Source organism: Lycorma delicatula, chromosome 13, assembly GCF_047948215.1.
Source record: "Lycorma delicatula isolate Av1 chromosome 13, ASM4794821v1, whole genome shotgun sequence".
Taxonomy (NCBI): Eukaryota; Metazoa; Arthropoda; class Insecta; order Hemiptera; family Fulgoridae; genus Lycorma; species Lycorma delicatula.
In genome coordinates, this window is record NC_134467.1 from 13,322,782 (window position 1) to 13,349,810 (window position 27,029).

A 27,029-nucleotide genomic window follows, 5' to 3' on the forward strand; every position below is an offset into this window, starting at 1 on the left:
TTAAAATTAATTCCAACTAAAATAAAAAATTTAATTAAATAAAATGCTTTTTACATTTTCCATAAATTAAAAAATGTAAAGGTTAAGAAAAATAAAATATTTTTTTTAAAAGAATAAGAGATTCATTCATATTCACAAATAAACACAAGAAAGACATTGAAGAATGTAATCGGCTCCGATATTATTACTTTTAATATTCGTATTGTGCAAGCGAGTTCAAATCTTAAGTCGACAAGAATACATGCAATATTATTTTTAAACAATATACATAAACATATATTTGAAAATAAATTATCTAACCGAAAAATAACGTAATCGAATCGACATTATTCAGATTATTAAGTTCGTTAAAGTACTCTTCAGACATATTGGCTGCTTTTAAACAAATAATATTAGTTTATAAATAATAAAACACAATCAAAAAAACAAATTAGGTTATTTTAAAAATATCGCACTTTGTTATCAAAACAATATTATTTAAAGTTTTCAACGGTAGATAGCGGTATAGTATAAATATACTGTAGCGCTATGTCAGACCTGGTGGCCGCACCCTAAACTAATCCCGACGGAAAACGAATGCGTCGTAGATTGGGAGTAAACGAGCAGCAGCAGCAAATGAAAAAGAAGAAAACACATAATGAAATAAACTAACAAAATCGATATAAATACCACATAATAACTATTCCAAATAAAATGTAATATCTAATATTATAAACATGATAATAAAATTAAGCAATAAACACTAAAACCGGTTTTATTAAATCGACTTGTACAATACTATTTAATAAGTCATATCATAAACTACGAAAACAAATTACAAACAATTAATTAAAATTACTATTAAAAATAATAAAATTACTTTATATCATTAATAAATAACGGGAAAAAATAAAAAATTTAAAACGATAATAAATTTCATTATAATGTACATAGCCTATTCATGCGATATATGTAACTACAGACTATTACAAAAACATCTCGCCGTTTGTTTCTAAATACAATACGAGTGAACGACATTTAACTTAACGTTGTTTATACCTTCTACAACTGAATATTTGCAGCATGTTATATAATTTCTTAACTACATTTCTAAAAATAAAACGACTCTATAAAATTGATAATTTAATTTAAAAAAAAAAAAACATGAAATTTAATAAATCATGATTAATGATTAAAAAACTATGTTAGTTTACCATGTAAGTACCATCTTAAAGGATTATTTTTCAAACTATTTAACAAATAACCATATCTATTTTTGAAAGCACAAGGTTAAATTTACATTTTATTTATTTATTTTTAACAGTTGTATTATTTTATACATAGTTTTTTAAAATAAAATTTCTTTTAGTAGTTTTATTTTTTCATACTAGGCTTTATTAATGGGTTGTAAGCTTGATAATGTGATTTTACATTAAATCTGATTCCTCTTCCCAGAGAAAGAAAAAAAATGTTAAGTTGGTAGCACAAATTTTTAAATCAGTAACAGAGATTAATATAATTAAAAAAAAAAAAAAAAAAAAACTAGCATAAATTAATAGAATTTATTTAATTTTCTGGATACATTAATCAGATTTTATGAAAAGAGATATGATTCCTTGTTATTTTATTGAAAACATTTCATGAAGTTGAATACTAATTATAATGTTAAAAATTTTAGAAGTAACTGATCAAAAATCTTTTGAGAAAAAACATAAGGTAAACTAAACTAAATTGTTTATCTCTAATCGTAACATAAATATTAATAATTGATCTCTTAAAGATGAATTTAATCGTAACAGAAAGTAAATATTAGGAGGGGAAAAACTGATATTAAGGAGAGATAATCAAAAGAAATGATGCTTGAAAGTCGGGTTTTCTGTGGTCATAATTTAAAAAGTGAACTTAATCATTAGTTTTTGTATTCGTGTGTATTATAATGTTTAAAAGATGTACAACAGTTTTTGAATCAAATACAATACACCATACGCACGTTAAAGGCTATAAAAACATTTATTAAGGACAAAAGTTTAAAAACTTTATTGGACCTCACAGTCACAAAAGATGAACATAAATATACAAACAACAGAAAACTTATCACAACCGACAGCACACACGCAATACTTTTTTATCACATACAACATAAACATTCAGCAATCAGAAGTTCAATATAATGTATAGGCTGAACCCAAAAACTTCCAACAGGCATCTATAGAAACTTTCATAAGAACAGGATGACCATCTTTCAGACATCTTCCAAACATCTCTGTTTTGGGCCTGAATCCTAGAAAGGCGTGACATTTTCCACGCACTACTAAAATTTATTTATTATCGTAACAAAAATAACTAGCTCGTGTTAACAACCACAAAGTTTAAAAAAGCTGCCAACAAATTAAAAAAAAAAGGCTAGAACATTATATACAGAACCATTTTTGAAAATACTACAGGTAAGTTCACGTGAACAATCAAACAGATTTGATATACTTAACTTTAAGTAAATCGCAAAAAGTTCTACAAATGAAAAACAAGCCAACAAGGCTGTTACTTTTCATAAACGTAGAAAGAAAACACAAAAGGCAATTTACTATGGCATACAGAATATATTTTTGCAAACCACCACATTTAAACAAAGGACACACATACACACATGCATACACAACATGAAAATTTTGCATATTAACAATTAAGGATGAAAATTACCATTATAAATGTACAGATAATATATAAACTGCATACTTCAAATACAACAAGGAACCTAATCTGAAAACTACCATCAAATCTAATGGCATGATAGCACAGCAACAATTTATGAAGATGCTTGAATTAGAAAAAAAGTTATCTCAATCAAAGGTAAAGTTTATGTAGCCTTTAACTTGAATTAAACTGTATGGTACTGTACTGTACTTAATAAAAAAACCCATTTTATAATAAATCTATAAAACATTACACATAAAACACAAAAGATGAAAAAAAATCTAATCCAAGATATATATATATATATATATATATATACACCCCCTATAGTGGATATTTTAGCCATTACACACTGCTATTTTAACACATAAATAACCTACATACTTTAAAGGTGAGGATATCAGCGATCTGCAAAAACATCTCTCTTTATGCGATAAAACTCCTGTTAATTTTTATTATGAGTATTTTGAAATTCAAAAAAATGAAAAGAAAAGGAAAAAGGAATGGTATATTAAAACAATATTAACAAATATAAATAATAATTAAATAATTAAAAAATATTCATTTATTTATTTAAATATTATACACAAATTAATTTAAATAATAACAAAATTTACACATAACTTTAATTAATATCACAAAACTTTTATAAAAACAGTAATAATATTAATAATGTTAAAATAAAATATACATCATTACCTAACCTACATAGGCCACAAAGTGTAAATTTTGAAAATGAAAACAAAACAATACTACAGTTTGTATACAAACCCAATTCATCATTTTTTTTCCATAGACAGATTAACAAGAATGATAAATTTTCTTCAATGCCTTTGTTTAAAAAATGATACATAGTTCTGGTGTTCTACAAGGTAGATTTAACTATTCAATTTATTTATATATAATAAATACATTTTAATAAGCTGCTTTATTTATGCTTTAGTTATATAATATTTATCAATTTCATGTACATTGATTAGTTATACGTGAAATGAAAGAGCAACTCAAACCAGTTTTAGTTGTGCATTACAACTGTGTCCGTATCGTTTACAGCTGTTACAAACTCTAAAGCCTACAGATTATGATCTGCATGGTAGCTTTGAAAATGAAATGATGCACCATGATATATTCACTAACAAATCAACATTTCATGTTAATGGAAAAGTAGACACTCATAATGTGCGTATCTGGGGATCAGAAAATTCTCACAAAATATTGCAGTGTGAATAAGACTCTTGATATGTTTGCTACAATTAAATGGCTCAACTGCAATAAAAACCGCAGAACTTTATTTGGCAACGAGATTGTGTCCCTTCTCAGTGGCATAACACTGAATGTAATCAGTCGAATAAAATTCTCCCTGACCGCTGGGTCGGTCACTGGGGACAAGATGACGGGGCTTGTTTGCTGTGGTCTTTGTGTTCCCCCGATCAGACCTTGTGCAATTTTTTTCTTTGGATGTTTCTAAAAGGATAAAGTGTATGCACCACCATTATCGGCCGACCTACTTGATTTAAGATACAGGATAAAAGCAGCTGACACATAAATTACGCCAGACTTGTTGATTAAAGTACAGAATGTACTCTCCAATCAGCAGGATGTATGTCGTGTGAGAAAAGGTGCTCACTTCCAACACTTATAGGAAAAACTGTTTGATGTGAGGTGCTTTTTCATTTCACGTATAATTTACCAGTGTAAGTAAAACTTAATAAATATTGCATAACTTTAAAACCCCATATTCATTTTGAAACTTACAGTATTTTGAGGTCATATGAAGGCAATAGTAGGTTGTGTAAATACACAGATGGAAATGTCTGCCGAGACATTTGCATTAGTGGCATCCTGATAAAAGGCTAAACCGATGAGTGTGTTATCAAGTTTAGAGAGGGTCTAAAAGATAACCTCTGGTAAAGCCCATCAGGACTACGGATGGGAAAAAAAAGTGGGCTACAAAAAAATTATCTAAATTTTGACATCGTGTCAAATTAAAAAAAAAAATAATCTTGCCTTAATTTAGCACAATTCAAAAGTAAAAATTTAAAGAACTTGTAAAGCATTACTTTATATTTCCTACTGCAATCCTTGAAGTCAGTTTTTTTTTTTCATTTATGAGTTTTATTAAGACACAGCCCTTCAAAAACAATACCATTTGTAATTAAAAGGCAAGAAACCTCCACCTTAATAAGAATAAATAAATACAAGGAATTCTGAGAAATTACAGAAATTGCTACTGAGCTTCCTGGTATATTGCATTGTATTATTTAAATATATATTATTTTTTTGAATTTATTCTACTATTAGTTGTTTGAATTTTGACATAAAAATATGGTGAAAATCATAATGATATCAGGTGTACATTACACTAAAAAAAATCCCATATTAAGCTAAAAAAAATAAGATTTTCCACAAAAATATTTTTTGAGTAATATGTTAAAATATTATTAGGAAACCATCAGCATAACTTACTTAACAAGATTTAAAAAAATTGTCAGTGTAGATCCATTTAGTGGAAAGTTAAGGTAGAAATAAAATAAACAAGCAAAATTAAGATTATACTACTTGAAAAAAGTAGATTTGGAAAATCAGGCATAAGAAAAAATAAAATAAAATTAAGTTAGAGACTTTTCAAATCAAGAAAAATGTTAGAGGCTGTATATTCTGTTATCTGCTATATACCTGTATATATATGTATATATATATATATATGAGTGAATTATTTACAGCCTCATTACACAACCTTTGGCATACAAAGATGAAGTTAACTTAAAACTACCTCTGTAACTTGGTACATTTGCAGAGACTATGTATTAACTACACTAAAATCAATTGGGATGTTAATTAATAGTTCAACAAAACATCTTCTGTTTAAAATCTAGGATCGATATTCCTATTGCAATCTTTAAAATAAAAAGCCAGTTTTACTACTGAGATAACCTAATAAGTCTTAAAAAAGACCTTTAAAAAGCGTTACCAAAAAGAGCATAAAATGGTTTTTTATTTCTACATTACTATAAGCCAATAAAAAAGTTTCAATATGCATCTAATGTATATTAACATTTAAATTTGTAAGGTAACTTAATGCATAAATTACGTTTAATTTATTTTTAATTTAATTACGTGAACATTTTCTATCAGAATTTTTTCCAATTAATTATGCGGCTCCTTTTTGAAAAGAATCTATTGACTTCCACAAAAGTTGCAGAATTATTTCTGCAAAAATCTTCTTGTTGAACAATTACAATAATTTTAAATTAATGAAAGACAAATACATATACGCTGCACTTATATGTTCATGCAGTGCATCATAATAGATGCATATTAGACAGGATATATTCAACGTTACACTGCACTTTATTTTTGAATGTATAAAGAGCATTTCAATAACATGTATTCTTTATGAAGCCAGATGTACTGATATTTTGATAATTATTTACAGAAATTGAGGATTAAAAAAAAATTAAATTTTTATTTATTCTTATTTTCACAAAACGTTTTTCTTCTGGTGCACCATATACTGTATACTGTGTTACTATGTTACTGTATACTGTATACAACATTATGAAAACAAAACTAATAAAGAAAGAGGATAAACAGCCAATAAATATCTAACAAAAAAAAAAAATTCTGAGATGACAGAAAAACATTTAATTGAAAGAAATTCTTATCATATAGTAAGAAGGTGCTAAATATGAAATCTCTTTTAAAGTTCACAAATCATCACCGTGGAATAGAATCATGGTTACAGAGAAAAAGGGAAAAAGAAAGACAAGACATGCCTGAAATGAGGAGATCAGCTTAAATTCAAACGGAGGGATGAGAAGGGTGAATCAGATTAGAAGCTTAATAAGAATATTTCAGAAGAAAACTAACCGGTTAAACAAATTTTTAAAAAACCGTTGATTAAAACAACATTAGAAAATGTGAAGAAGAAAGATCTGAAAAGAGTACAAAGGAAGCTGTGAGGAACTCAAAATTTTACCCAAGAATAAAGGAGAATAGGGCCTGCCTAAGGTAAGATAACGATATAATGAAAACTGTTTTCAGTTGATTCTCTAACTTTAAAAACCTGGACTGGATAATTCTGAATTTATCTTTTCAGTTATTGAAATAAACAGAATAAGAAAACCACTCACAACTGTTCATAAAAACCGTTCACAAAAATCTTTTACTTAAAATCTAAAACAAAATGGCTACTTCAATTCCGATAAACAACCACCGTCAGTTGACATTAAGGACAAGTATAAATGGAAAAAATAATATTAATAGACAAATAAGCAATCCTTAAAAAACTATAAAACGAGTCTTTTATCAGCATTCTTGAAAGTAAAACATAAAAACAAATTTTTATCATTTTAACCGATCAAAACTTTTCCAACCCGTAGCAGAAAGAAAAAGCTCTTTTATAGGCTGGATATGATGAAAATTTATCTCAACAAAGAGATATGATGAATATTAAACAGATCAGAAACCTCAAGTGAAAAACGTCTAAGGAAGGGGATAACCATAGCGACATAAAACTTTCATAAAAAGATTATAGTAAATTAAAAATACTATAAGGCTTTTAGGGGTCTCCAGAAGTTATTGAAAAATGGAGTTACCACATCATCATTGATAAAGTAAGTTTCGAAACTACTAAATTCCTGCATATTTAATATATCATTACTTTCATTTCTAGGAAAGTAGATTTGCAACAACTTTCCAGATTATACCAAGCTAGACGAAATTCTTTCTCAGTTCTTCTAAATTTATAATGAGCCAAATGCTCCTTTATTCTGGTTTTAATCTTTCATTAATTTGAATTCTCAGCATCTGCAAATGATTATTGTTAAAGAATCATAATAGCAACCCAGTTCAACATTTTAATTAAAATACCACTTGTAAACAGTTTAAGAGAGTTTTTTGTCTTCCAATTTATTAATTTTCAACTCAATCTACAGGATCAGAAAATATTTCAGGATCAAAGATCCTGATTATTCAGGATATTAAGGTCAGCAAAAATTCATGAAATTCAGCAGAAATATTCTGGAAAATATACAGGTCAGCAGAAATACTCCACTGACTCAAAGTTTTACTATAAATAAGCACCATACTCTTATATTTCTGTAAATATAGCAAAAAAAAAAAAATAAGAAAACTGAATCTAAATTTAAACAGAGCACAGAGACAAAATGAAATAATTGAATATTTTTATAACAGAAAATGTTTGAAATGATAGTACAGCATATTTTCAACCAGTAAATATGGTCTAATGAACAATTTTTTTATTATTATACTAATTATAAGAAATTAAATTTAGTAATAATCTTGAATGATACATTATACAAATAAAAATAAATCAACTGCCCACACTTGTAAATTAAACCTAAATTTAATAACAAAAGTTCTTTACAACTGATTAAATTGATTGATTATAATTAAATAAGTATCATACAAAAAGATAAAATTACTACGACAAAACACATTCTTACCTTATACAATAGAACAGCTCCAGACAATCCAAGTTAGTGGTACATAAAAGGATCCACGAGTAATACAAATCACAGATAATCCACGAAATGTAGAAAAATGCATTCGACTTAATAATAAAATACTTACATACCTTAACTTATTTTTTTAAACAGTTTCAAATTCATTAAAAAAAAATGAAATTAAAAAACTTATAACAATAAATAAAATAAAAACATTAATGTACATCAAACAATGTTAAAGATTATTTAGACTTATTTGACAATACGATTTTTACATGTATAATACCGTTAGATTATATTTTACGAGAAAATAAGCATTATGGTTTTGCTCAGACCTCTACACTATTTGGTTTTTTATAACCTCCAGATAGAAAACAGTATCCTTCAACAATTCCACAAGCCTACTCATCCTGCTAAGGCCCAATAAATAAAAGTGAATGCCCTACCTGTCACTAGAAGGTATTACAAGCATGACATCAAAGATGGAACCAGAGAAGTGGTCAAACCCATTCTAATGCCCACTTACCCATAGAAAACATAAAAAATAAGCTAAGAGCAAGAAAGTGGAAGATGATCAATCCACACAGAGATTGCCACTGAACAGTATATAATTCACCGTCTTGCCCTAAAACCTACATGAATTCTAACCTATACTTAATAAAAATAATCAGCTTTACTTTTTAATACGCGATTGGAATCTATGTAACATTTTGTTAATTTAACTTTCTAAATGTGTCTCAAAATAATCAAACAAAATGCCACATTATTCAATCTAGAGCTGTGGAATTTAATGAGCTGATGTTATTTTACCAAAAACTGCAAAACAATTACTGTATAATTATTTCTCATCATGTATGAACAAATTTCTTCCTCCATTAGCAATTTTCAAAACCAACATCATGATTTTTATAACAAATAAATAAATACATACAGTGCGTCCGGAAAGTTGCTGTGTACTGGAAATATGGAAGTGTAATGACGAAACTTTCTTAGTTAATACTTTGTATTTTTATTTCATTATTTTATAAAAATGGATATTACAATAACTGGAATAGTTTATAAAAAGGAGATACTGAAAATGACCGACTCCGACATCAATACAACACTGCACATGTTTCAATTTGTTTTCAAACACCTTAACCAGCTGATATACTGGAATGTTTTGTATGCATGCCTCTATTGCTGTTTTTAGTTCGTTAATCGTGCTTGGTCTGTTGTGATAACACTACTTATTTCAGTTCCCTGTAAGAAGGAATCTGGGGGTCAGATTGGATGATCGTGCAGGCCACAAATCCCTTGAAATGAGTCGTTCACCAGACTTTTGTAAAAATGTAACTAGTCTTTTAGCTGTGGTGCCATCTTGTTGGAATCAACTGTGATTGATTTTCACTTCCGTTAAGTAACAAATGAATTTTGTTAAAATAGCACATTAACAATCACTACTAACTGTATTTTCATAAAAGGTTGGACCCACAATGCACAATCTACTCATACCAACCCAAACTAAAATTTTCACTTTCTTTAAAGATTGTTCACGTGATTCACACAGGTTAGTTAGTTGTCGACCACAACAACGTGTATGTTGTGAATTATTATACCCTTCCAGATGAAACCACACTTCATCTGTAAAAAAAACATAATGTCGAGGATACCTATGGAATTTTGGTCAATAAAACATTTAAACCGCTGATAATTTAGTCTTTTCATGATCCATAGGTTTCAGTTCTTGAACACACATTACTTTTTTGGGGAAAAGTTTCAATTCTTTTCTTACAGCTTTACATGTGGTAGCACATCCAATATCTTGCTGCTGTACTAACTTAAAGCATTGACTTTGATGGACTTTAAGCCATAGCACCCGAAATATCAAGCAGTTTCTGTTCATTTAATTCAGGTCTTAATTTAGAAGACACTTTGATCAGCGCCTTCAACAGAGCTGGAAATTTTTCGATAAGAATTCAAACTGTATTGCAGTGAGGAACAGGAAATTTTGGAAACTTTTCAAAAAACTTGTGCTTTACTAAATTATACTTTTCACCTTCAAGAAAGATGTGTTCAATGAGAAAAATGCATTCCTTTACTGAAGGAGCCATCATGTTTCTCGTAACCATTGATTTCGATAAACAGAACGACATGAAATGAAACGCATTCAATCACGACTCAACAACTGACGCCTTGGTTTATTACTGAGCAACGATGCCCAATGAACCCACAGGGCAACCGCCCTAATGTCAAAAGAACAGAATGTACAACATAATTCTAAAGCATACTGTAGCACACAGCAACTTCCCAAACGCACTGGGTGGGTGTATGTGTATATAGAGCAATTATTTTGCATAACAAAAAATCAGTATAATATTTGTTTGATATTACTTCAATCCACTTTGTTGTTTACCTCCATTACTTTAGTTTTTCCTAAATTTGTTTTCATTCCTTCCTCCAGGACTATTAACCATCTTTGAAGCGTACGTGTACCATTCAACCAGAATTACCATATGATATGTAAACCTTATGCATTTTATCTTTCATCCTCCTAATTCTTTCTTTTCTTTCTTCTAATATATTCCTTACGTCAGAAGAAAAATATAAGGAATATACAGATTATTTTATCTGATACACCTCAAATTATAATAATTTATATTTTAGTATCATAAAATGAGTATAGTTTTAGAATTTTAGATTTCTTATCGAAAATTTTTTTTTAATCATAAAAAGATTTGATTTTTTAGAACTCTGAAAACGGCATCTTTTTTGCAATTCATTTAAAAATTCTCTGAAATAAGATATCAGAAATTTGTTTAATGGAATAAAAATAAGTAAAATTGAACAGGCTTAATTTTTTTGTTATACTTTACAAAATTCAGTCTATTTCAAAGTTATTTATTGTTAAACTCAATCAAACATAATACATAAACAGATAGTAAATTTATAAATTATACAATATGGAATTCATAGTGTTTAATTTAGTAATGGAATATAGTACATGTAGATGTGTAATGGAAAGATAAATGGAGATAAAATAGCTAAAGTTAAAATATATAAAACAAATAATTGAAGATTATTTACAACATAACAAATGTACTGAAATTAAAAAAAATTGTAGAGAACAGAAAATGATGGAAAACTGCATTGAACAGGTCAGATGATTTATGATTAAAAAACATTTTAATGAAAAAATATTCTCCCTAGAGTATATAATAAATTACAAGAAACAACTTTAATACATTAAAGCACTTTCACAAAGTTAACTTTTAATTTATTACTCATAAAATTTATTAAATAAAAAGAAAAAGCATAGATTATTACATAAGGTTATGCTCAATAAAATAATTAATGTAAAAAAAATTGATAAGTAAACACAAAAAAAAAAAGAATAAAAAAAGAACCCAAAATAAATTAATATTCAAACAATAGTCACTCATTATTAATAAACAGACTGAAATTAATTTAATAAATAACTTAACAAAATCCATCGAAGTAGATAATTGACGAAATTAATAAACAAATTTTATTATCTAAACTGTTTCTTTTTATCCCTGATCGTTACTTCACAGAGATTTATGTTTATAGACAATTTTTTTTTTTAAATATAATAAATCAACAAGGACAAAAGGTAAAAGCAGTACGTGATTTTAAATTATTTTTAATAAGTTAAAAGGAACTAGTATACATAAAGGTAAATATAAACATAAGGAAAACTACCTACAAACTAACCTTAAGAACGTGAAATAAGAAAAATAATTTTATATTTCAAGTTTAGATTCTGAACGTGTTGGAAACATTGAACATGTAAAGAGGAAAATCCTAACAACAGACAATTCAGACTGGATTTCAAATTGACTTGACTATACAAATAATATACAGTATGTTTTCTTGAGCTTCCAAAGGTAAAGAAATACAAAAAGTGCTTAAAACTTCACTTGCTGTTTAAAAAAATTGGTACTTCTGCTAGTAATTCTATATTTTTTTCAATATGATATTTTTTCATAGTAAAACTTACCTTATAATCCATTAAATATTTTTACAGATATATCCTCATCATTTCATCATACAACTGTTAATAATGGTTAAAATGTACAAACACAAAACAGTTTTATGATTAATTATAACTTGTGTAGTTACGGAAAAAATTTATACAGCTAACCTAATGTTCAGAACATCCAGCAAATCATATAGAATATAAGTTCTTTCTATATTTTATGCAGGTATATATTTGTATATATGTAGTAAAATTACACAGTGAAATTTTATAATGTTTTATATGAACTAAGAAATAAAAAAACAGAGAAATGTAAGCTACTTACACATCTATAATACTAATAGTACTAATAATACCTCATCGTGGCTACCTACAATCTGGTAGGTCATACCCACTGAAATATAGAAATACTGGAATGTGCACTTGCGTTAGAAATCTGTGCCAACAAAGATAGCTGATTTAGAGGTATACCTCTCTTTGTCTACAGTCTGCTCAAAATGTTTGTGACGATCTCTCTCATCATAAATCGCAAGTTATCTTTCATAATTCAAGTTATTGTAGAAAGTTTTTATAAAAACATTTATATGACAAAATGATTAAATCAACATTTATTTAATATTCATAAGCATTGAAATTTTTCTATTAATTAAATAGAATTATGAGATTTTATCACTTAATATTAACTACAATTAAGTTTTATGAAATCACTTTCTGAAGGGATGGTACGTTAGGTACAATGCGCATGCGCTGCACTGTCCGACAATGACAACTACACCTCTAAATCTATCTGTCTCACGTTCGTTTTCCGCTCACGTTGGACATAGGCTGTTCCCATTACAGTATTTCTATATTTCAGTTGTCATACCACAGCAATAACTTTCATAATCTTTATCAAACAACTTGGCCTGATACCAGTTACAACTTATGACCAGTTACATAATATAGTTATTAACCAATCCATGAATTCGCCATTGTTCCTCAGTCAAGAGATAATAATAAAGTCAACTCCAGGCTGTAGGGAGAATGGCAGAAAATTTCCCTACTTTTGAGCAACCTGCACGGTAGGGCTATATGATGATGCTATGCAGAAGAACAATGATATAGATTTAAGACTGAGATCTGAATACAAATTGTTAGGTTAAGTTATATTGCTTTAAAATGTACATCTAACCCATGATAATAAACTCATTACACGTCAACCAAACTGTCATGAAAAGACTTAGAATGCATTATCAGGTAAAATTTTTTTCTAATATGAACGAAGAGGTGTAAAATTTGTACTCGCTAATACTTAAGTTAATTAATTATATAATTTATTAATAATGCATATACTATGTGATCAAATCTCTGCTTTGTGCAGAGAGAGTTATGTGTTTTTGAGCATATAATGAACAACACAAACTTCTACACATAAAACATACTCACCAAATAAACATTAAGCCCCTGCAATATAATTCATATATTATTGACAATTAATTTACAACTGCTCTGATTATATGAAGTTCTAAATTTAATAAGCAGAATGTAGTTTCAAAAAAATGGTACAATTAATACATAAAAGATTTTTATAGTCGCATAATCGTTACTAAAATTGTTACAGCTCCTGAATTCTAGTTATTATTATTTATAACTAGAAAGAATAAAATTACAAAATATTACTATACACACAATAAAAATATACTTGTGAGAGGTACACAACAGGACAAATAAAATTGCTCACTAACAAAATAAGGGATTTCGAACAATAAAATGTTAAAACTCAACAATAGATAATAATTACATTAAAATATAATTCATAATACATGGGACACAGCAGAAATCTCATCAAAATCTGTTGACATGTTTGAAATATATCAGGGTATATAAATGCATATACACAAATAATAGACTTCATAAATCTTTCATCAATAACAAATTAAAAGGCTTCACACCATGTTTAATCATAAAATATCACACATTTTTAATATATTTTATGCTGTTATTTAAATAGGCAGCTGATGTTAACGAAGTTAACAATGTAAATTCTTATTTAATAAATACAATGGCGTTTTATCCATGAAACTTGGAATAAATATTTTAATGGACGTATATCCTGACAACATGATCATTGAGCATTTTATCAATAAAATTTTTTATTTATATAAATATGTATGTATATATATTTTGTGCATTCACAAAACAAAGCATTTGTTACAGATATGATGTATTATCCTGTCAGCTGCTACCCATACACCTTGACAAACGCTTTGAAATTAAATTTTTGTTTTTGCCTTACTTCTGTGTGTGATGATATTAATTAAAAATTTAAACTTTTGTAAGGGCAAACTGAACCAAACTGTGTAATGAAACATTTTTAAAAATCAATACACAATCTGAAAAATTTAGTTTCTATATTCCAGGGGCACTGTGCTTGGTAATTTTGCTTAGTATGTTATGATTTGTTTTCTGTGTTGTTCTGAAGACTGTACAACATACAGCATACTTTTTAATTTGTATTTATATAAAAATTATTACCGTACACAATGATGAACTAAATGTTAAGATAACTCAAAACACACATGTTTATTAACTGTTCTTACTTTGTGTCTGCCTAATTAAAATGAAAAAAACCGGCATATTATCAGCTGATGACAGTGTGAAAACAGGATCATCAGTCAGTGAGAATAGTCACAGATGAGAAAAACATTTTGAAGCAAGTTTATATAAAAACTTTTATAACACAAAATCTGGTAATACTGCTAATTTGGTAAAATTATACAAAATTTAATGCATGGAATAATTGATAGGTTAGCTTACTGTCCCCACTATTTTATGGCAGCATCTTCAACAAAATACAAAAGGTTACACATTGAGTGCAAGGTATAGAATACTTAAAAATAATGTATTTAAACCTTTGGTTTCTAGAGAAAGTTCAAAGCTGTATAAATTACACTAAGATTAAACTTATCATTAAAAAATTCAACAAATTGCACAAATATTTAAATATGTAAATCAACTGTCAAAAGTTCAATTATCAACAAGTCTAGCATCTTTTCATCTTCACGTAACAGTAAAATTAATCAGATTTAAACCACTTTGCTAAAGTGAGATAAAAATTCTCATTACAAAAAAAAATCATAAAAACCAACTCGCGTGTATAAAAGAATGGGTAAGATAAGAAAAAATCAACTAAAATTAAACAAAACCACATACCTGTTTCTTCCACAGTTTGTGTTCTATAAATACCGCTTCCACGTCCAACACCACCTTTTTTCTCTTCATTTTTTTTCTTAGTAACAAAATTCTGAAATGTTGATTTATTTGAATTAATTTTCGGTAATGCGCCTTCATTTAAAACCCATTTCTTTTTTCCATTGACAAATACTTCTCTGATATCACCCGGACGAAAATGATTTTCACAGATCATCGAATTGAAAGATAATAGTTGACTACCCTGACATAAATTACGAGCCCATCTTTTAAATATTAATGGGTTAGGCGGCGGTTTAAAAAACCTTTTAACTTCATCGGTACCCGTTTTCCCACTGTCACATCCAGTAACAAAGCATTGTGGTGAATCCTGTTAGAGAAAAAATTACTATAAATATATTTTGTATATAAATACATTTAATATAATTAAAAAATTTACAACTAGTAAAATTTATATTTGACTGAAAAACAAAAATAAGGAAAATGTAATCAAACATTAAGAATAAAATTTTAAATACTCTTCACATTTACAGGATATGAAAAAAAGTTGGCTTTTAAAGAGTTAAATTATAAACCATTAAACAGAAAAAAAGATTTTTTTTTTTATTATTGTTAAAATGTGTAAGGATTAATAAAAGAATACACAAAAACACACCATTTTTTATTTGTTTTTCTGTAAAATTTTCATACAACTTAAACTTGTTAAACACTCGATTATTGGCAACCAAGGCAACTCAAAATTTGCCAGTATTACATAAACCAATTGGTAAAATGGAGGCCGAGGAACTAGCTTGGCTGCGGGAAACTTGTTGGTTGCTGCAACAAAACATGCATACACTCATATTAACCTTTGAGTTTAGTGGTTGTTGTCAACTCGATCACTAGGAACCGACCGCCTAGTGTATAATGAGTTTTAACATTTTTTAAGAGATTATACATAAAGAAATGAAGTTTTAAATATAATTAGATGAGTGAACTTATAATAAATTTCTAATCCTTGGTTCAGTATGGCAGCTTTCTTTCCAGTTTGGCCTCCGGAACCACCGTAAAGGTATAACTTCAGAGGATGATATGTATGAGTGTAAATGAAGTGTAGTCTTGTACAATCTCAGGTCGACCGTCCCTGAGATGTGTGGTTAATTGAAAACTAAGAAAATCAGTATCCACAATCTAGTATTCAAATCTGTATAAAATCAGTACGGCAGCACCTTCTAGAAAACTTTTCAGTGAACAGTTATTCAGACAAATATAAGGTATGAAATAGACAGTAAACTAATATGAAGTGATTGTAGTTCATCGGTTTTCTTACAGATAATCAAAATTTTTACCGACATCTGAAAGAATTTTTTATGGACAACATTACTGAAAATTACCATCAGAAATGAAAAATAAACATTAAAATGACAGATAGTTTAGCTTATAAAATTACAATAGGTAAAATAATTTTGTTGAATATATTTTACAAACCTAACAAAATTACGGAGCATTAATATTTTTGGAAAAAATGGAATACCGTTTATGCATAATTTTCTACAAAAACACTTACTTTGAATAAATTTAAATTCACAAGATCAACATAAAAAGTAATAAGAGTAAATACAATATCAAAATCCAATTTTCTTCAAGTGGTTCATTAAAAATACAAGTCTTATTTTCTTATTGCACATAAAAATAGTTCAGGAATAGCAATACCTAACTTAATTTCAAAATTTCACTACATATTAATAAAGATATCCAGTTTGACTTTAGTACCTTAGATCTATCGTTACAAAAGCAGGGTTTTAATGCGAATATAGTAACTTAGTCTAAAAACTCAACATGTTACAATTAAACTTAAATTAAACGAACACACTTTAAAATGCCAGTCACAAGTTTAATGGAGTGTGTTTTGAATGTCTTAAGCTGTATGAATTAGATAAAATTTAAAAAAATGTCAAATGGCAATGTAGACTTAATAAGGAAATGCACAAAAAAAGATGAGATAAAGACGATAATGTAACTGTATGTTTTTCAGATCACAGGTCGTGAAGAAAAAAATACTTTAGATATTAATTTCCACTTACTTAAAAATAAAAAAAAACTAGTTATAAATTTAAAGAGAACACCTAAAAATCTATTTTGGTTTTGAAAATTACTGAAGTTAGAATAGTGTTCGTTGAAACAAAATAACCTAAAATATATAGAATTACTAACTTCACACAAAAAATCTCTTGACTGATCAATTCTGATTGAACAGACTAAAATATTTTAAACAGAGTATACACTGATATTTGGCAAACCATTGTTTACCCTCAAACTATATACTTTTCAAATTAATTTTATATGTTATCAGTTTAACTACATTGTATGAAATACTTTTCATACTCAGAATTTTTATTAGCCTTTTTTATCAAAGAATAGAAAAAAAAAATAGAGGAAAACTTAAAAAAGGTATCAATTCAGCTTTAGGAAAAGAGGTCAAGGAATTATTTTAAGTACTACAGAAATCAGAATACTCTCATAGGACAAGCAGACAGGTCAAGACACCAAAAGGTGTAAGACAGGGATGTGGAGCGTCATCCCTATTGTTTAAATTATATTGAACTGCTATGAAAGAATTTACAGAAACTGGCAGGAATACGATAAAGATAAGTGGCAAGTATTATAAAACAATTACATTAGCTAATGATATTGCTTTAATCAGCAATCAAAATAAAGCAGAAATACATGACACCTTAGAAAATGCAAATAATTTTAATGAATTGTGATATGAAAATAAACAGAAAAAAAAACATATTGAAATGTAAAGCTGAGGTACGGTTAGAAGAGGAGAACTAATAAAAATTATTACAATTAAATACCTGTGAAGTAATATTTTACTGGTTAGAAGAAGCTTAACGGATGTAAAAATTCAAAAAGTGCGAGCTAAAGATGCACTACACAGACAGATAAGTTTACTGTATTCAAAGAGTACTGCTCTAATAAGAAGGAAATACCTGGTGAAATGTTTAATTTGTAATATTTGTATATATGCCATTGAAACATTGATCTTAAGAGATATAGAAAAGGGTGAACATGAGGCTTTCAAGATGTGATGTTTGAGAAAGATTTTGAAGGTTTCTTAGACAGATAAGAGTAGAAAACAAGATTTCTTTCTTCATAACAATAATGGGTGGAATAAAGAACATTACAATCAACAGAGTGAAAAGAAGGAAAAGTAGGCCACTTGTTTCGACATTCCAGGTGGTTTACTCTGAAGATAGAAGGTTTAATGAAGGGAAGAGAGGTAAGAGGAAAATAAGGGTTTATGGATGAAGTGAAGTAACGATAACATTATAAGAAATTTAAAAGACTGACTTCGATAGAAAACTGTAAAGCCCATTGACCTTAGAGTTAAGGTAAAAAATCACACAAGACGTAATTTTAATGATATGGGTATCTAAAAAATATATGAGGATTTAAAAAATCAAAACAAGATGTATAAGCATTTTTAAGAGTAAAATAATCATAAAATTTATTCTCTAATAAGTCTGTATAAATATAAGCTTTTATATTGTTTTATTTGTTTTATATTGAAAGAAGCCGTTCTGTTTAGCTCCAATAGAATACACAAAGTATCAAGTGAGAGAAGCAAATATAAATACAATAAAGTGGAAACAATCTGAACATCAAAAATATTTTTGCTTCGTTTGATATCCACTTTAAAGAGGATTATTTTGTACACTGAACTGCAAAGAGAAATAATGTCACTTGACATTTAATCAGTTATTAAAAAATCTATGTACATTACTTTTATGAATTATCATAGTTTTGACAAATTTATCATTTTTATCACTATATATATATATATATCACCATTTTTCAACCAAAGATTTTGACCTGAAAAAAATTCAGCATCATTGCTATAGTAGATGCACTGCATCTTTGAATAATAACTCTGTTGTTACTGCGTTAACATTAGTTAGATTAAAAAAAAACTCTGATTCCATACGAATTCAATTTTTCAAGCATTCAATGTTTGAATTCATTTTTTTCTCAACATTCCTGTCAATTTCAAAGCTTGGACTTGAATAATCGGTCCTGGAATAGACACCCATTTTGTTGATATAATTAATGAACAATACATAATCAGCCCTCCAGATAATTTTATGATTATCGAAAATCACTTGTTTGCCTTTATCATGTTTTCCTATTCAATCAATTACACTAGCCTATTTATATTTTACTGTAATCTTTCATAGTTTCCAATTAAGAGTTAGTATTTTCAACTTTTTTCTGTTTTATTAAAAATGAGTAACAAAAATAATAGAATTAAACAAAATTCAAATATTATTGTAAGTAAATATTAAAACCGTTTACACTAACAATAGTAATTGTTAAAACACTATTAACTATTCATCATCTAGCATGAATCATACGTAATAAAACATTTTAATTAATAAAGATAATGCGGTATAATGTTGCTTAATGTACTCATTTTAAGTACCTCAAATCAAATTAACAAAACCACCATTTAAAATGTACATGTGTATGTGTGTGTGTATGTGTTAATAACACAATTTACTGGAAATTAAAATCTGTATCCAATGTAAGAAACTAGAATAAGATTTTATTTAAAAAAAAAAAAAAAATCGATTGTCTCCTTTCTTAAGTTAACTTACTAAATAAATATAAATACTGCATGTGTGCAAATGTGATATGAGTATTTTTTATTACAACAAACATGAAACTTGACAAGCCTGGTAAGATCTTTTACTCTTTCAGGTAAAATATAAGAGCCACTCCTCTCTATTCCCTTAATGATCAACAAAGTAAAAAAGTATGTGACTCGACTGGCATTAAACAATGACTCGGCCGTGATACTAAGGTAAATAGTAATTATTTTTTTCTGAAAATTGTACTTACCTGTTCTTTGAGATCCTTAATGACACGTTTACCACTAGATGTAGCTGTTAATTGTTTAGAATTAGATTGTTTAATATCCATTTTAGGATCGGCATTATCTTCAGTTTTAATAGCATTTTTACTTTCACTTTTTACAACTTCTGAATGTAAAGCCGACAAAACATCTTCGACAGTTGATACATCAGTAACACTTTCATCATTAATTGGAGCATCGATGGCTTCCATAGCTTTTTGTAAACAATCTTTAGCTTCAAATACTTTTGGATCATTTTTATTTTCGACGGTATCATAAATCGGAACATCCTGATTTTCAACGGAAACGATACCGGTAACTTGTTGCAAATACGATTCCGGTGTCATTTCTTCATCTATGCATTTATCAGAATCTGTAGTACTTTTAATATTATCATTAACCGATGAAGTCTGAATATTACTCGCACTACTCGATAATATTATTGTGTTATCATCACTCGTTAGCGTAACATTACCGTTATCTAAACGTAGCTCTTTATTATTTTTTAAATCATTTTCATCTAATACTTTACGTTCTGTAATCTGACCATTATTATCCATTTTATGAAACGTTAAGGTTTCACCACGGTTATCGTGTAACTGTCCACCTATATTTGATTTTTCATTATGAATAGATTCCATTAATTGTTCGACCTGCATAGTTTCTTCCGGTGTTTCGTGTTCAACAACAGCATCTAATAATTTTTCATCTAGCGATTGAGATGATGGATGATCATCTAAATTTGAAACAAAGTCTAGCGCATCATGCAACGGTTCACCTATTGAATCCATAACTTTTTGAAAATCACTACTGTTAACAACATTAGTTGATGTTGGTATAACATCCATTTTTTCTGAATCGTTATCTCTTGTATCAAAAGTTAACGTATTTTCATCATGTATATCTGGTTTATCGCTCTGTATCGGGCAAACCGGATTTGTATCTTTACCAGACTGTATGCTACTACCATCATCATCTAATGAATGCGGTATACTTTCCGTTTCTGGTTCTGGCTCGAATAAAGCCGTTGGATCATCATTAACGCTCATTTTTATCACCTGAAATCAAAACCATTATGATAAGAAATTAAAACACACAAAAAAAAATTTGTGTATAATAAAATAACTTAAAACTAGTTTTTCTTATCAAATCGAAAGACTTTTTTTAACAAGTGTTGAAATGTGCTGAAAGGGGTTATGTTTAAATATACTGAGACGGTAATAATCATTTTTAATCTCAATGTTTTTAAAGTTATTTTGTAACTATTACAATTACACAAATATTATTGTACTTCTAGATTTTGTTCAAAAGATGCTAAGAAGAACGTTTGATAAGAAATTGAAGGCACACAGACACATGTACCGTATTGGAGAAGTGTTGTGGGCAGTCGTTCTTCAACTAGTAGCTTTTGCTGCTGTAAACAGCTTTTTTGTTCTTGGATTGGTCTTAAAAACTCTTCATTTTGAACTTTGTCAGTAATGCACCAAATCTTCTAATTATATTATATTAGAATTCAAAAACCTGCAACCTACACAGTTCTGAATAATGTTGTCCGTACTTCACTACCATACACTGCCAAACTCCACGCAAAAATTTTTAAGAACTTCTTTTGATTCATAAGTTTATATTTTCACAAAGTGAAAAGTATTAGTTTTGTTTAAAAAGGAATATAAGCTCTTGCAAATTAATCTGTTTTTGAGAGTACTCAGATATCTTTGTTTATAAATAAACTAAATCTTGTTATAAAATGTTATGTCTATGTAAAAATATGAGTTCATATGTAGGTTCGGGGCTTACAAAAAATGAACAGAAAGTAAGAAGAAAGTTGTTGCAATGAACACTCACATCACTGGAGACTTTCTCTCTACAGAAAAAGTGCAAATATTGTTGATCTTCAGTCTAAATTTTTTGCTGTAGTAGCCGTGTGACTGTCAAATTTTTACATTCCGAACACAAACTTGTTACATGCCACAATCATGAAACAAACAAATTTCATATATTACATGATAAAATTTGCATAAAAATGCAAACACGCCAATGAAAACATAAAATGGGCCTAGTAAACATTTTTTTTAAGTCATAAAAGTGGATGATTATTACTTTAAAAAATATGTGATCTACAACAAAAAAGTGAATAAAAATTGGGAAAATTAAGAGCTCTTTTGGTATATGATTAACAAGAAGTATATTAAGGTAATGAACTTGAACTCTTATTATTAACAAGAATTAAACTCAACGACTGGGTATGCAGAAAGTGCATGCAAAGTTGTTTTTCAAAAACAATCACAACTGAAAAATAAAAGAATAATACAAGAGGCTTTGTGTCCAGACCTTAAGGTACTCATCCAAAGTAAGAACTTTCCCAAATATATAATAACGGTGACGAATGATAGGTCAACAGCAAAGTCAAGACATGCAAAAACCCCTACTATTTCTCCAGAAAAAAAAGAAGAAAGAATAAAATCAAATCAAATTCTCATTTGGGTTTTTGGTAGCTCAGGGGTTGCCAATATGGGTTTAAGCCATGGAAAGTTGTCAGTCAAACTTACTACCACGAGGTTTATAAAAGGCTCAGGAAAGGATTCTTTGTGCGATATCTATTATTGGGGAGGATGATGTATTACAAAACCCCTCACTTTATCTCTCAAAAAAACAGAACAGTTACTATTGTTTGATAAACATGGATAACTGAATACTGAATTGCTTTAAATTATAAAATTTGACAAAAGCATTTAAAAAAAAACAACACATTTTCAAAATGCAGTACCCAGACAATAACAAAGTATTTAAATATATGTATTTTTTTTTTCCAACCAGTTTTCAACTATGTGTATATAGTTAAATACAATTGCTACTACTGGCTTGCCAGGCCTGATGTAGCTGCAGATGTGGTGCAATGTAAGGGTAAATGTAACGGTAAACAAGTAGTCAGGAACAATGGTTAATTAAACCCCAACACCGAAGAACACTGGTATCCACAGTCTAGCATTCAAATCCATACAAAAGAGTATTTACAAAGACTCAAACTTTAGAAACCTCGATTTTGAAAATCAGCTGATTTTGTGATAAGTTTAACCGCTAGACTATACTGCAAATAAATACCATAGCGGTTATAAAGGGATGCCTACCAACAAGGAAATTTTTCAAAGTTAAAGCAACATGAAAACCTATCTTTCACAAAATAAATTTTACAGTAAATAATAAAAATATATATCTATTATTAATCTTTAAAGTTTAGAAAGCTCAGTTGACAAACAGAGTAGTAGTGGACTGCTGAACCAGTGATTGGCTTTCTTCTATTTACAATGTCCTGTTGAGTTACTCTATCTCCATTACGGTACTATTAGCAGTATGAACAATGCTTCGTATACTCGTGTACATCTATGCACTTATGCTTTCTAAACTTTTATGGGTGTAAACATAGAGTTGTATGTAAGGAGTACACACCTCCAGCAAAAATGAAAAGTAAAACAAAATAGATTAAAACTAAGATAAAAGTCTAACTGACCTCAAATATTCAATAACGGAATGAACTGTGAGAGGATTTCTTGTCTTTTAAAATACAGTTATATTTTATTTTTAGATTAATTCACCACATAATATTCACTCACACTAAGCTTGTGTGAGAATATGGGATGGAAATTTTATAGCTTATTAAAAATTGCCATGCATAACAAAGATTAGAACCAGGACCTTCCAAATAAAGGGTGGAGACACTACCATTCCGCATCAATCAAAGCAGTTATAAAACCAGTACATTGAACAAAACATAAATTGAGGTACAATTGTACCTCTTGTAAAGTTTTAGATAATTATTGTAAAATGCATAAAATTGGGTTGCAAAATACAATTTTTTTACATTTGACATACAATAACTTCGTTACATTACTAGTAAACAAATAAAACTTTGCAACTAAATTTGGAAAGAATCTAATTCTGAGAAATTCTATATAAATATCAACATATCCGATTTAGATTAATAAGTCAACTTATTTTTATGACAATAATTTTAATTAAACCATAGCGAGACTTCAATTTTTCCATTCAACAAATAATGTTTGACAACAATATATCAATATTAAAGAGCTTGGGGAGACTCATTTTATAAATTTCAAAAAAAAGGAAGGTTCTCAAATAAATTTATATTTTTTACTTAATTTTTTTTACATACATTCACACGCCTTACCTTTACGCAATGGAGATTAACAAGAATCTATTATTTTAATATCTTTATTCTAATTTGCTTTTCTTCCTTTTTTTGTCCTGACCACTAATGATAATGTTTATATAGTTTGAACTTCGTTTCCTAAAAGGTGTTCATTATTTCCCTAAGTAGTTTTTTCCTTCCATCTATTCAGATGCGTGTATTTCTTTTTCTCTCTGGAAACTTAGATTCTTCTATCACTTTTCTAAATTTATCTGTTTTCAATAAAGTCTTTAGAGATGTTCAATGTTTTTAAATTTTTTTCTGTTTCTATAAACCATGTGATCTTTGCGGTTCTATTTTCATAATTATCAATATTTGTTTTTTCACTCTGTTATTGTTTATTCTGTATAAATGTCCATAAAATCTTAATTTTCTCTTTTGGATTAAATTTCCAAAATTTTTGTACCTTTGTAAATTTATTTTTCATTTTTCAATTTGAAAATTTCATCTTCATATTTTTGCTTTAATAAACGTTTTTATTTTAAAATTACTAAATCAGTTGTTTATAAATTAATATTGATTATTAGTAATATATATATATATATATATATATACATATAAATTAATAGTATAATGATTTTATATAAATAAATTAATGGTTAGTAGAAATTATATTTTCCTCTAATTAACTATTTTGCTTTTAAAAATAAAATTTAATTTCAAACTTAAAGTAGGTTTGAACTTTTTCTATCATAACTAAAAAAAAAAAAAAAAAAAAAAAAAAAAAAATAGAAGAGAAACATTGTCAATTCAACCTATACTTTATATTTATTTATTTAATTTCAAAAATTTTATATATTTTAAAGTAGTATAAAATCCTATAGAGGTAATTTATTTACCAGTACACATACAAACTCACAGGGCGAGTCAAAAGTATGGTAACCCCCTCAACAACTTTAAAACCATTCCAGATAGAATAACTGGTAGTAAATTTGATGGTTTCATATGGTTTTTGACCTGAAAAATTTAATAAAATAGAAAAATTGAACAAAACATAAATTGAGGTACAATTGTACCTCTTGTAAAGTTTTACATAATTATTGTAAAACTCAAAAAATTGGGTGGCAAAATAAAATTTTTTTACATTTGACATACTATAACTTACATTACTAGTTTAACATTACGTTACATTACTAGTAAACAAATAAAACTTTACAACTAAATTTGGAAAGAATCTAATTCTGAGAAATTCTATATAAATGTCAACTGAACATGAAGAAGAATTAAGAAATTTGACTTTTGTTAAAAACAGAACTGAGTTGGTTGATTACATATTACAATAAGTAGACAAGAAATGCTTTTTAATATGATGGGGTTCCTCTTCATTTTTGTCAGTATGTTAAAAATTACTTTAAAAAAGATTAACGAACAACTGGAACGAGCAAGGCAAATCAATCGATTGGCCTCATAGGTCACCTGATTTAAAGCTACATCTATGGAGCCACACAATCATTAATAGACAAACAAAAAGTACCTAGAAAGATGAATTAATGACACGAGTACATTTTGAACAATTATTGTAATAGTAAGTTTGTGAAGCATTTTTATTCATTTTTGATACTGATTTTGTTTCTAATATCCAACATTAAAAAATGATTCTTGATTCAGTTTTAAAATTATACTACAGTATTTTTCTGCCCCAAATTTAGACTTGAACTTTAAGATCAGTTGACGTTACTTACATAAATTTTCTCAGATTAAATGCTCTATAAAAATTTGTTGCATAATGTTATCTGTAAACTGGGAATTTAACAAAGTCATTACAAATCAAACATAAAACACTGGCAGCGACATCAATTTGTTGTTACTTATAATTTTTTTAGAAATTATTAAAGATACAGTTCTAGTACCTTGTTTCATTCCGTTTTTTTTTGGTCAAAAACCAAATGAAACCATCAAATTTACTCCTTTCAAGAATTTAGTATGCTTACTTTTAGATCAGAAATAAGACCAAATTTTTCCACAAACTACAACTCTAAAATTTCAAAGAAATTTTCAACGGTAGAATTTCTTCAATGCAGAAATTCTACCGTATATATATGTGTGTATATTATATATATACCTGAATAATCACTAACCAGACCAATTTTGATGATTCATTTACTTATTTTTGTAGATAATTATTTCATTATATAAGCTTGTAATTTGTGCGTTGGAAATGCAATTGAAATTTTACAATGTGTGAAAAATGTCAAGTCTGAGAGGGATTTGAACCCAGTACTTTCTAGATGAAAACCTGTGATTCCATGACTTTGCTAATGGAGATCGACAGAACTGAAGAAAGTTGGAAGAATTCTGTGGAAGAAGTTCCTCTTGTAGTCCTGTTGTAACTTTTCCACACAAATTTTGAAAGATTTTTATGGTGTCTACCTACATTGACTACTTGAGGATACTTTTTATATTTTTGTTATTAATGTTTAGTAATATCATTATACTGCCTGAAATGATTCGAAATTCAAAGAACTTTCATAAAAAATTCAAGTAATTAATTAAAAACCAAAATAAAAAATATATATATTCCTAGATTCCAAATGATTTTAACCAATTGTCGACAAAAATCTTTTAATTTCTCTTCACTTATTCCAATAATTTCATCATGATGCAGTTTCACACCTTTTT

At 28.0% G+C, this 27,029-nt stretch overlaps 1 protein-coding gene across 9 annotated transcripts in view; it reads right to left on the reverse strand.

Annotated features, from left to right (window-relative positions):
* The window catches only part of Chro (chromodomain-containing protein chromator), a 137,401-nt gene that overhangs the window by 94,583 nt on the left and 15,789 nt on the right, over positions 1-27,029 (reverse strand). For 8 of the 9 annotated variants that reach the window (XM_075381143.1, XM_075381140.1, XM_075381147.1 and 5 more), the window contains exons 2-3: positions 20,191-21,261; positions 15,310-15,676 (exon numbers count right to left, since the gene is read on the reverse strand). In XM_075381143.1, coding sequence (XP_075237258.1) covers positions 15,310-15,676; positions 20,191-21,252 — 1,429 coding nt within the window. In that variant the 5' untranslated portion in view covers positions 21,253-21,261. The remainder of the gene's footprint in view (positions 1-15,309; positions 15,677-20,190; positions 21,262-27,029) is intronic. The other variant, XM_075381148.1, reaches the window with a different exon arrangement.